This window comes from Mastomys coucha, unplaced genomic scaffold, assembly GCF_008632895.1.
Source record: "Mastomys coucha isolate ucsf_1 unplaced genomic scaffold, UCSF_Mcou_1 pScaffold6, whole genome shotgun sequence".
NCBI lineage: Eukaryota > Metazoa > Chordata > Mammalia > Rodentia > Muridae > Mastomys > Mastomys coucha.
This window is the reverse complement of record NW_022196912.1, coordinates 105502722-105515890: the sequence shown is the minus strand read 5'-3', so window position 1 is coordinate 105515890 and position 13169 is coordinate 105502722. Positions and strand designations below refer to the sequence as shown.

Genomic DNA, 13169 nt, shown 5'->3' with positions numbered 1-13169 from the left:
ACTGCCATCGACTAGAGCAGGAGAAGAGCGTGGGCTTGTGGGCACTGCCATCGACTAGAGCAGGAGAACAAGCATTTCTGCTCAGTAAGAGAGGCTGGGGAAAGGTCTATTGTTTTTTATTCATTCAGAAATTCCTCACAGGCAGATTTTTTAGAGTTAAGGTCCAAGTGGTCATCCAGTGGGTTCCCATTGTGCATGTGAGTAAAGGGATCAGAGTAAGTTATGGAATTCTGAGGTGACATTTGGGCATTTATGGTACTTTTATGGAGAGATTTGATTCGTCATGTGTGAGAAACCTCTGTAGAGAGCATGATTGGTTCCTCAGCTGTTGTCACCAAGCATGAGAGGAGTGGAGGAGGATGTGAACCTCAAAGGAAGGCTGGGCTCTGCATGATGGCCATGGAATGTCTTCAGCTGTGAGGGGCAGTGCTTATTGTTGGCAGTTTCATTGAAAATGGAGGTTCCTCTCATGTCCGTGTCTGCTGCCCACACTGTTAATTATGGTATGTGGTGAGCTTCATGGTGCTGACCAGAAGCTCGTAACGATTTGTTCAGATAGAGTAGGTTCAGGATCTCTACAAGAGCATCATTCATCCGTTTAGATCTGTTGGCTTGAGGGGAAAGCTGAAGGATGTCCTTTGCTGGCTCTATGCTATTGGTAAAGTCATATCATTTCTATTGCTTTACCACCAAAATAGGAATAGGAAATGCTTTTATACTGCTTGCTTATTGTGAGTACTACATGACTTTGCAAATCCTCAGATGGAACGCTGATGTAATTAAAAGAAAGAACAACAAACCATCAAACAGGTAAAGTATTAGGGAAATTAAGAATTGATATCTTTAAAAATAGGCTCTCAGTGGAAGAAAACCCTCTAGCATAGAATTTTGCAATTTTAGTGGTGTAGATGTCTTGGTCTTGGCTGATTTCAAAGGTGGCATGACTGGGCAGGAATAGAGTGTGTGGGGGGAGGGGCACACTGTCTACTGAGGGCCTGGGAGCATGCTCTAGGAGTCACTGACCTTCGCAAGAGCTTTCCTGTTCACTTCTGCTCTTTTATAAGGCATAAAGTCAAAAGCAGTCTACTGAAACTTAAAATTGTAATTGAGCAATTTTCCTGATGAGAGACTTTATTTTGTAAATTTATTTTGGGCCTGTGAATACAGGATTGCTCATAAAAAAAAAAATCAATTCCTTTGTTAATTCAAAGTGGCATGAGGTCTTAGCTGAATTTTGTGGAGTAAATAAAATATAGATTTTGTTTAAAACTCTCAAAACTTCTCTCAGGAATTTGTTTCCAGTGATTGTGTTCCTCCGTACCTAATTAAGAACGGGTAATAGGCAGCATGATGGAAGAGGCAGGCCTGCCCTTGGCTAGTGTACACGCGTGTTCCATGCACCGAGCACCAACAGCTAAGGAAAAGAAAGCACATGCATGGTAGCTATTAGAATGGATTTTAAACAGAGTGTATGAGATTGCTTTTTGACCTTAGTGAGTGTTAAGTGTGTCACGTTCCGACTGACGCTTGTGCTCGGGTGTTTGTAAAGCCTTCCAGCAGCACTGGTGTTGAGAATGCAGGTGTTAGGAAGCATCGCTGGGTTCAGGGCCTCTATGCTTTTATTTGCATTATACCTGCTAAAGCTACTAGTTTCTGGTGTCCTGATTTCAAAACAGGCGTCAGTGGGGCACTAATAGCCCCTTCCTGCTCAGGTGTTGAAAAGATAGCTGAGATAAAGCTGTTGCCTCCACTTGCCACCCTCTATGCATGGTGACACCTCCTGCATATTATTGTTTTGGCTGTCCTTGGTCTTTGTGTTTCCACATCAATGTGGAAGCTGAATTTTGGGAGGTTTGGAGACAGGGAAGGGAAGGGTGAAACATAACTAAATTACAGTCTCAAAAAGACATGAACAAAAAAACGAATGCTGAGTTTGGTTATACCCAAATAAATATAGAGCAGAAGGGATTTTGTTACATGTTTGGTGGCGGACAGCTCGTTGATATTGTTCTTTTATGTCCCGTGAGAATAGTGCCAATATTGCATTATTGGAAAAGCCCACAGGTCTTTCCTAACATCAGGAAGAGAAGGTTAAGCCCCTCTTTTGTAGATGAGGAAGCTTGCCAGCCGGAAGCATCATCCTGAAGCATCTCTATGGGATCTTCTCTAGTAATGCCTTCCGTGGTCAGCAGCAAGTCTCTCTGGTTTACCAAAATACCCAGGAAATACTTTGCCTTCATGGATGTTGACTGTTTTCTCCTACTACTTTGGAGTTGACATCTATCATCTTTAGGGCCATGTTGTGATTCCTGTCACTGAGCAAGTGTTTGAGATGTATTGAGTGCATGCAAAGGACACTTGCTTTGCGTTTGTTTTGTGTGTATGAACAAGAGTGCAGAAGTCTTGCAGTTCTTTCCCCGCTACTGCAGTGAGGGTTGTGTTGTGTATCCTTTAGCTGCAGCTGGTCAGCTTTCTCTTTTCTCCTTGTCTTTCCATCAGGCAGAAAGCTTGGAAGGTAAGAATATGGCTAAAGTCCATCTTGGTCAGCTAGAGAAGTTGAAATCCCAGTGTGAGAAACTGACGGAGGAATTAACCCAGACCGAAAATGAGAACAAAAAACTGAAGCTAAAATACCAGAGTCTGAAGGAGGAACTCGAAGAGAAGGTAAAAGAGTAAAGGAATTCTGATTTAAAGCACTTTTAAAATGTATGCATGTATGCATGCTGCTTAACAAATAGCACTCTTAGAAAAGTGATACTGGTGCCATAGAAAAAGATAGTTTAGTATTTCAACCAATCACAGTCTAGTACATTTGTTTTACATTTCTTACTAGGCCTTCAGATTACTAGGCTTTTCCTATGTACCTTCAGAGGCAAGGTTAAAGTTAGTTTAAAATTTGCAATTAAATATCTTTAAATTTAGTAATTTCAGAGTACTCTCTTGCCTGCCTAGGTCTCTGTCCTCCCTCAGTCCCCAACATTCCTCCTTTGCCTCCTCTTCCCCCTTCCCCTCCTCTTCTTCCTTCTCCTCTTCTCCCACCCTCTCTTTCTTTTTCTTTCTTCTCTTCCTGTCTCAGCCCCCTGGGTGCCAGGATTCCAGGTATGTATGCTTACCAGCTATGCACTACTATCATGGCCTGCTCTGCGCTGCTCCTCTCTGACACTGTGCATACTTCCCAGCTGTGCACTACTATCATGGCCTGCTCTGCACTGCTCCTCTCTGACACTGTGCATACTTCCCAGCTGTGCACGCTATCGCGGCCTACTCTGCGCTGCTCCTCTCTGACACTGTGCATACTCAATGCATGCACAATCAGTGTGCTCGTGCTGTGGGTATGATGCTGCCTTTTCCACAACTAAAATAGCATCTGGAATGTTGTGTTACATGGTTTATATTTTCTTATCTGTATTTAAGAAATATTGCCAGAGGACTAGAGAGATGGCTCAGAGGTTGAGTGTTTGCTGCTCTTCCACAGAACCTGAGTTTGGTTCCCTTCACCCACATCAGGCCTGCTCTCACACTGCCTGAATGTCTAGCTTCGGGAGATCTAACACCTTCTGACCTCCACAGGCACCCACACATATTACAGCACACCCCACACCAAAACACACTTGTAAATGAAAATAAGTCTTTAAAATATTGCTAAAAACTGTAGTCAATTGAAAATGTAAAGTTCACTTTTCTCTATTTATCATGTTCTTCTTACCTGCTTCTGTTGATGGTGGTTAAGATGTGTATGTCACAGATTCACAGAAATAGAATATTCACCTTAGAACCAAATTTGTAGGTTAATGATGGAGTTACATTACTGTGTATTGAGCATGTACTCAGGCATGGTGCCCGGGGCAGGATACAAATGAGACACAGTTCTATGACTGACCCTTTTACTTGGTAGAACTATGTACACAGTATCAAGTTCTTGGAAGTGTTTGGAGCCAGAGTGTTTCTGATTTTTGAATTTCTGCATTTTTGAGTATTTTTTATGTACATAATTAGGTACCTTGAGAACAGGAGCAAAGTCCAAACACAGGAGTCATTCATTTTCCATATTCCTTACATGTGTAATCTGAAAGCACCTTTACATTCTTTTGTCTTTATTGTGTTTTGATTGCAAACCATTGCTTGGGGTCAGCTTCTTGTGCTCAAAAAGTGTGAATTTTAGATCTTCTCAGATTTTGAATTTTTGGGTTTGGAATGTTTGATTTAGTCAAGTTCTAACTGTGTGTCCCAGTGCAGAGTGAAGATGGTCTTAATACCTTAAAGGACACATGTGAAATGTGTCTTCCTCAGTGGTGGGAAATTAGTTGCAGGTTCCCCTTCAAAACATGAAATCTGCAGATACTCAAGTCCCTTGTAAAGTTGGCATAGTGTATGCACAGGATCTAATTATGTATCCTCTTATGTATCCTTAGTTATCTTTACGTTACATATAACACATAAGTGCACATGGTCATATGCCAGTACTTTGGATATAGTGACAATGAAAAACATCTGGACATGTTCAGTGTAGATGGATTTCTTTTCTATTATTTTCTTTGTTGAATATGTTTTGGAACCTATGAGTCTGAAGGGTTTCATACAATACAGCTTGCATTATATTTAATATTTATGGTATGTACATTTGTGTTATGATTAACTTACTTAGTAAGACCAGAATAAATTGTAATATTGTTATATTGTATCCCACAGAGAGGGTTTTCTCTGTGAGAGGTATATTAGGAGTGTCGATAAATGAGTTTGATCTCTCTTTTTTTTCATAAGTTTCCTAAAATTCAAGCCTCAGTTTTGTTTTTAGATGATTATAATAATGCTTTTATTCCTTGTAAGAATTTATGAGAATGTATCTAAAGCACTTGGTTCAGCATTTCCTGTCTGATATATTAGTTAGTGGCATTATGTTTTTGCTAAGCTTCCAATACTTGCTGATTAATGATTCAACCAAGCACTCAACCAATCAGCATATACTGAGAGCAATACTATTATGCTACAGACTATACTAATAGTCTTAGTGACTATCCTAGGACTATCAGTGCTGTGATGAAACACCACTACCCAAAGCAACTTAGGGGACTGGCTTATACTTCCGCATCACTGTTCCTCATCAAAGGAGTCAAGTCAAGACAGGAACTCAAATAAGGTGAGGACCTGGAGGCTGGAGCTGAGAGAGAAGCCATGGAGGGGTGCTGCATACTGCCTTGCTCTTCATGGCTTGTTCAACCTGCTTTTTTATAGAAGCCAGGGCACCAGCCCAGGGATAGCCCCAGCCAGCCTAGGCTCCCCATCAATCACTAATTAAGAAAACACCATATAGCAGGATCTTATGGAGGCAGTTTTTCAATTGAGGTTCCTTCCTTTCCAGTGGCTCTAGCTTGTGTTAAGGTGACATAAGTCTAGCCAGCCTGGTTACTTCTGTGTTGTTGTGAAGAGACAGTATGGCCAGTGGAGTTTTTAAAAGAAAGCATTCAAGTAGGGGCTCGCTTATAGTTTCAGAGTAGAATAGTCAGTGATCATCATGACAGGGAACAGGGTAGTAGGCAAGCAGGGCACTGGAGCAGTGTCTGAGAGCTCCCAGCCTGATCCTTGGCCAGGAGGCAGACAGAACTAGACTAGACTTCAAAGCTCACTCCCAGTGACACATTTCCTCAACAAGTTCATATCTTCTTAGACTTCCTAAACAGTTCCACCAACTGGGGTCTAAGCATTCAAACAGATGAGTCTTTGGGGGCCATTGCCACTCAAACCACAACATAGTGCTGCTAGTCCTCCCAGTGACATGATGATGATGATGATGATGATGATGATGATGATGGTGGTGGTGGTGGTGGTGGTGGTGGTGGTGGTGGTGGTGGTGGTGGTGGTGGTAGTGGTGGTAGTGGTGGTGGTAGTGGTGATGAAAAAGATGGTGATGGTGCTAGTGGTGGTGGTGGTGGTGGTGAGGAGTTAGAGTTGGAGTCTTCTGTTGTCACCTAATAAAGCCATAGGACTTTGCTGGTGAAAAGTTTAGAACTATAGTATTGTTCATTTGATACAGATCTTTCACAGAGTTGACACTGACAGAATTGGCAGTCCATTCACAAGTGTTTGAAGGTATAGTGTTAATGAACAAGATGGATGGGCAGTTTTATGGCTGTGGTTGGTATTAGAAGAGAGACTTCACACCTTGGTTATTTTTTGATATCTTGGATAAGGCACAAAGGTCTGACACATGCTAGCTAAGTGGTAGGCACATGTCTGTGCACACCATATGCACCATGGTCAGAGGGGAAAACAACAGTAACAGAACAAAACAAGAAAAGTATCTATTGCTAGTGAAGGAAAGGCTGAGGACTGGTAGCCTTTAAGTTACTGCTGGAGTAACACAATGACTTGACAGATGTAGTTTCAGGGAGCGAAGCAGATGGACAGTGTATCCTTTGGCCATGTTATAACCCAAAGGGAGGCCTTTACATAACAGCAGCATTCTTGCTTGTAAATATTTAACAGTGATATGTGGAACTATCACACACACACACATATACACATACTCACAAACATGTTTTGAAATATCATTCTGTTTGTGTCCTTTATTTCTTGTCATAAGCTATGGTAAGAAATGGCAAGACTGCATTAAAACTCCTGTAAAGCATTAGCAACAGCGATGGCGTTGATTGGCAGTCGACGATTGCTGGGGTTTTGTGTGCACTGAGTAACTGGTTTCTGCATCGTACTCATAGATTTAGTGGCGATGTGGTGTATTAAAATGTATTTTTTCTAACATCTGATTGTTACTCTGTCAAGTGTTATTTTTCATTGTCCCTTACAAAGGGGACAAGTATTATAGAACCCACAGAATGTTTACACATACATTTCAAACTCTGTTAAGCTTTTTACCAGACAGAACACTCTTTTGAAACGTTACAGAATGAATTTTCTTTTATGTGTACTGCCATTAAAGTTTATTATTTCTTCAGCTTAAGTTTTATGGGGAAAATTCTTTATTTCTAATGTTGTTCTAAAATGATTTGTTGATGTTAATCTTGATTCTGCCGGCATTTGTTTCAAAAGACATAATAGTATTCACTGTATCTGAGACATATTTATATTGGTTTCACTAGCATATGAGGATCTACCAGAGTTAGTGGGTAATGATATCTGTTCTTTTAAATGTCTGAAGTATGCAAAACTGTGTCTGATTTTATTTTAAAAATCATATTCTAATATGTAGATGTTTATGAATGATACTGTTAGAGGTTTCAAAGTAATTATGTAGATTGTATAGCTTGTGTATTAAGATAGATTTTAATATTGAGCATGCTTGTATGATATTTTAAAAATAATTGAGCACTTAAAATTCTGACAATATTTAATAGATTATTATGTTGATACTGTATACATTGGCTTTTTCCTTAATTTGTACTGTAGCTATATTGTTAAATAACATATCCAATAGTTGATGCAGATATATTTATCTTTTTAGTTGAGAGCCTAGCCTTTAATGTCTGAGCCATCTTTCCATCTGGCAGATATGTTTATAACCAATGAGAAAGATGGAGAAAACAGAAGATATGTTCAGTGTTAATTTTCTAATTTTAAAACAAACATCTGAAGGACATTTATTTTCAGTTTTAAGTGATTTTCTTTATTGATTACTTTATTTCAGGTATTCAAGGAAATGGGAAATTATGTTTTTAGAGTATACACACACACACACACACACATACACACACACACACACTCTCTTGAGAATCCTAACTAGAATTATTAAATATACTTCTTCGTCGCGCTCTCTAGAGGAAGTAAGAGGTACTGACCACCATCATTTCACCTTTCTCCTTTAAAGTTCTTCAGGTTTGTCAGCTTTATAAACCACAAATCTGTGTGCTAGCGTTGTTAATATTAATAGGCAACAGTGGACTAGAGGCAAAGGTTGTATTACCTAAATCATTATAGGACCCAGCTGAAGATGAATCAGTTTGCCCAATGTCTCCTTTGGAAGTAGGAGGCATGCAGCCAATCCTGTTGTTGCCATTCTATGAGACTCAGTAGGAACTCTCTCTGGTCTGTCTGCGGATGTTAGAGTTTAACTGAGATGCTCAGCTATATGAAGGAATACTTGGTTATTTTAGTAGCTGCCCTGAGTTGTCTTTAGAGGATCTGGTTTTCTGCTATTAACTCTTTATGGGGATGAGACTAACATCAGTGAAACTGTCAGGAGGTGCTGTATGATCACAAACTGAGCCATCCAAGGAATAGGGATACATGCATTGGGGCATCATGACTCATGGAGGTGCTTTTGTTCCTTTGAAATGCTAAAGTAAGGCCTGTCTATATTAGACAAAACTCTTGAGGGTAACTTTCTTATACAAATGGGTCTTGGCACATGATACTTGCCATTCATATTTGTGAGTATTTTCAGTGTTGGACTCTAAAACTGAAAAACTATAACAGCTTGCCTGGCAGTGGATAGAAACAGTGAAGACAGGGTATGAGACAGATTTTTTTTCTTTCTTTTTTTTTTTTGCATTTTCTCCTTTATTGAGTGTCAGGAAAATGAATCATGTTTGTGTCTTTTATCAAATTTGTGGCATTGAATCTAGTTGTAGTTGAATCCAGTTATTTTATGTTTTCCTTTGACATATTTCAGAATGGAAATATTATTGATTTTCATTAGAAAAACCTAGTTAAAAACCTTACATTTCCCTATAAAGTGTTTGTGTAAAGTCAGTGAATGGGTAGGTCAGGTTTCTGTGCTCTGAGATGTAAAGAGGGTAGGTGTTAGTGCTCTCACAATGATGGTAACCACTGAGGTAAAGCAGTCCTCAGTTTGATTTAGTCAGTCCGCCATGTGTGCACACTGCATTAAATGTATTATACACAGTAAAAAAATTCATTGTTATCTGTCAGTTAAAAAGCTGGAGTTTGTTTCTACTTAGACATCTGCTTATGATTGCAATGTTTAGACTTTGGAAAAATATTTGCGTGCACGATGTGTGCAGTACTCACTACTTGGTAACATCCCATCCTCTTGCTTCTGGCTCAGCTGTTGGATGGGAGGAAGGAGAAGCTCGTGATGTCAGAGTTTTCTAGAGGAGTGAGGGTAAAGGAGATCATGGGAGCTACAGATGGCCAGCATTGCCTACAGATGGCCAGCATTGCCTACAGATGGCCAGCATTGCCTACAGATGGCCAGCATTGCCTACAGATGGCCAGCATTGCCTACAGATGGCCAGCATGGCCTGTCTCATGCCCTGGGCTACTTTAAGCACACTATTTTCTTTCTTTGGTAATTTAAGTATTTTTAAAATTTTGTATTTTGTAAGTTGTGTTAGTAGGGAAAAAAGCTATAGTTATCACATGTTAAGTGAATAACATCTTAGGTCAAAGACTCTAAATTAGCAGTTCTCCACCTGTGCATCGCAGCCCCTTTGGGTCACATATCAGATATCCTGCATCTCAGATATTTTCATTCATTTTCATGATTCAAAATAGTAGCAAAATTACAGTTGTAAAGTAGCAACAAAAATAATTTTGTGGCTGGGGGTGGGGTCCACCACAACATGTATTAAAGGGTCACAACTGTATTAAAGGTTCATAGTATTAGGAAGGTTGAGAACCACTGCTCTAAGTAGATGTTTGAAGGAATTTTCATTAGATTCCTGTCTTTTTAAAAACAGTAAATTAAAGTGACAATGGTAGAATTAAAAGAGACATAAAATATTTTTCAATGGTCACTCATTAAATAATTTATTTGTTATTTGAATAATTTATATTTATTTGAATAAGTTATTATTAAGTTCTAAGTAGCCTTTGACTTTAGCAGAGTATTTAACTGACCCAACACTTGGATGACATAATATGTCAGTTATTGAGAAAAAAGATCAGGATGCAAAAGTGAAGTAAGTGAGCATACAGTGTTAAGACCAAGCCACACATGGATATGCAGCCTTGGCTGAGAACTGGGCAAGAAATCAGGGCGCATGGTAGCAGCAGCCTTTCCGTGGGATCTAGACACAGGTGTTGGAGGTGTTCGTGGGCTCTGTTCCACTGGAATGCCTTCTGTACCAACAGTTTCCTCAGAGCTATGTGTGTGTGTGTGTGTGTGTGTGTGTGTGTGTGCGTGTATACATGTATGTAGGTGTATGTGTCTATGTAGCCCAGATGTTGGATATCTTCTTCAGTTGTTCACCTTATTTCCTTTTAACTGGGTCTTCCCTTGACTGATATAGAACCCATTGATCTAGCTAGAATGGCCAGTCAGCAAGCCCCAGGAATCTTTGGTTTTTGTTATGTTTCAGAGACTGGTTCTCTTCTCTGTAGCCCTGTAACTCACTCTGTAGACCAGACTGGGGCTACAAAAATCCATCTTCCTCTGTTCTCCATGCGCTGGATTAAAGGTGTGTGACATCATGCCTGGTCCAGAAATCTTGTCTCCATCTTCCTGTGCTGGGGTTCCAGGTACATGCTGCCACATCTGGATTTTACACATGGGTGCTAGATGTCTGAGCTCCTTGCTGTGTTCTTGCATGTTTGGAACCTGCTATCCTAGGCACCTAAGAGGTGACATTAAGAAAATTCTTGTGCTTGGAGAGCAAGCATTTACTCACCCAGCCACCTCCCACAGAGGCTGATTCTAGATGGAGTGAAGTCTTTGTCTGCCAGTTGTATTAGTTCTTGGTTTGGTTGGGAAGCCTGCCGCTTCACTTCATGGGTATCGATTTCAAGCATGGAGAAGAAGGGAAACATGTTGGGCACTTCCCATTAAAATTATGTTTGGTTAGTCTGAGTTTATTTATTTTTCTGTAGTTGCCTTTGGTCCCCACAACAAATATTAGGCTAAGTAATCCTGTGTATGATCGGCTATGGTATACAAACCAGGACCACCTGAAAATCTTACATCATACCCTTTTCAGTGATTGCTTGAATGTTAATTAGGCCTTTCTGGCTCTGGTTGACCTTATACGGGAACATAAAGGTTGCCCATGTTTATTTGTTTGTTTGTTTGTTTTTGGATTTTCGAGACAGGCTTTCTCAGTGTAGCCCTCACTGTTCTGGAACTCATTGTGTACACCAGGCTGGCCTCGAACTCAGAAATCCGCCTGCCTCTGCCTTCCAAGTGCTGGGATTAAAGGCATGTATCACCACTGCCTGGTTGAATTTTCTCTTTTTTTTGATATTAGATATGTTCTTTATTTACATTCAAACCCTTTCCTGGTTTCCCCTTTGAAAAACCCCCTATTACCCACCTTGACCCTGTTTACCAACCCACCCTCTCCTGTTTCCTGGCCCTGGCATTCCCCTACACTGGGGCATAAAGCTTTCATAGGACCAAGGGCTTCTCCTCCCACTGATGACCAATTAGGTCATCCTCTGCTACATATGTAGCTGGAGCCATGAGTCCTACCATGTGTACTCTTTGGTTGGTGGTTTAGTCCCTGGGAGCTCTGAGGGTATTGGTTAGTTCATATTGTTGTTCTTCCTATTGGGCTGCAAACCCCTTTAGCTCCATGGGTCCTTTCCCTAGCTCATTCATTGGGGACCCTGTACTCAGTCCAATGGATGGCTCTGAACATCCACTTCTGTGTTTTTCAGTCACTGGTAGAGCATCTCAGGAGGCAGCTGTATCAGGCTCCTATCTGCAAGCAATTGTTGGCATCCACAATAGGGTCTTGGTTTGATGATTGTATATGGGATGGATCCCTAGATAGGATAGTCTCTGGATTGTCATTCTCTCAGTCTCTGCTCCACACTTTGTCTCTGTAACTCCTCCCATGGGCATTTTGTTTCCCCTTCGAAGAAGATTGAAGTATCTACACTTTGGTCTTCCTTCTCGAGTTTCTTATGGATTGTGGATTGTACTTTGTGTATTCCGATCTTCTGGGCTAATATCCACTTATCAGAGAGTGCATACCATGTGGGTTCTTTTGTCATTGGGTTACCTCATTTAGGATGATATTCTCCAGGTCCATCCATTTCCCCAAGAATTTCATAAATTCATTGTTTTTAATAGCTGAGTAGTACTCCATTGTGTAGATGTACTACATTTTCTGTATCCATTCCTCTGTTGAGGATGTTCCACTTTCTGGCTATTATAAATAAGGCTGCTATGAACATAGTGGAGCATGTGTCCTTATTACATGTTAGAGCATCTTCTGGGTATATGCCCAGGAGTGGTATTGCTGGGTCCTCAGGTAGTACTATGTCCAATTTTTTGAGGAACTACCAGACTGATGTCTGTTCTGGTTGTACCAGTGTGCATTCCCACACCCTCACTAGCATCTGCTGTCACCTGAGCCATTCTGACTGGTGTGAGGTGGATTTTCAGGGTTGTTTTCATTTGCATTTCCCTGATGACTAAGGATGTTGAATATTTCTTTAGGTGCTTCTCAGCCATTCGATATTCCTCAGCTGAGAATTCTTTGTTTAGCTCTGTACCCCATTTTTTAATAGGATTATTTGGTTCTCTGGTTCTCCGGAGTCTAAATTCTTGTTTTTTTTTTGATATAGGGTTTCTCTGTATAGCACTGGCTGTCCTAGAACACACTCTGTAGACCAGGCTGCCCTCGAACTCAGAAATCTGCTTGCCTCTGCTTCACAAGTGCTAGAATTAAAGGCGTGTGCCACCACTGCCTGGTGGAGTCTAACTTCTTGAGTTCTTTGTATATATTGGACATCAGCCCTCTATGGGATGTAGGATTGGTTAAGATCTTTTCCCAAACTGTTGGTTGCCATTTTGTCCTATTGACAGTGTCCTTTGCCTTACAGAAACTTTGCAATTTTATGACGTACCATTGATTCTTGATGTTAAAGCATAAGCTATTGGTGTTCTGTTTAGGAAAATTTCCCCTGTGCCCATGTTGCTTGAGGCTCTTCCCCACTTTCTTTTCTATTAGTTACAGTGTATCTGGTTTTATGTGGAGGTCCTTGATCCACTTGGACTTGAGCTTTTTACAAGGAGATGAAAATGGATCGATTTGCATTCTTCTACATGCTAATCTCCCTTTGAGCCAGCACCATTTGTTGAAAATGCTGTGTTTTTTTCCACTGGATAGTTTTAGCTTCTTTGTCAAAGATCAAGTGACCAAAGGTGTGTTGGTTCATTTCTGGGTCTTTAATTCTATTCCGCTGATCTACCTGCCTGTCACTGTACCAATACCATGCAGTTTTTATCACAATTGCTCTGTAGTACAGCT

General features: G+C 40.6%; 1 protein-coding gene across 4 annotated transcripts in view; it reads left to right on the top strand.

Moving 5' to 3' along the window:
• Cep128 (centrosomal protein 128) overlaps positions 1-13169 on the top strand; it is a 389783-nt gene that overhangs the window by 127575 nt on the left and 249039 nt on the right. For all 4 annotated transcript variants that reach the window (XR_004114433.1, XR_004114432.1, XM_031356808.1 and 1 more), the window contains exon 17: positions 2500-2664. Coding sequence is in view for 2 of the 4 variants with exons in the window: in XM_031356808.1 (XP_031212668.1) it covers positions 2500-2664 (165 nt within the window). In the remaining 2 variants the exon portion in view is untranslated. The remainder of the gene's footprint in view (positions 1-2499; positions 2665-13169) is intronic.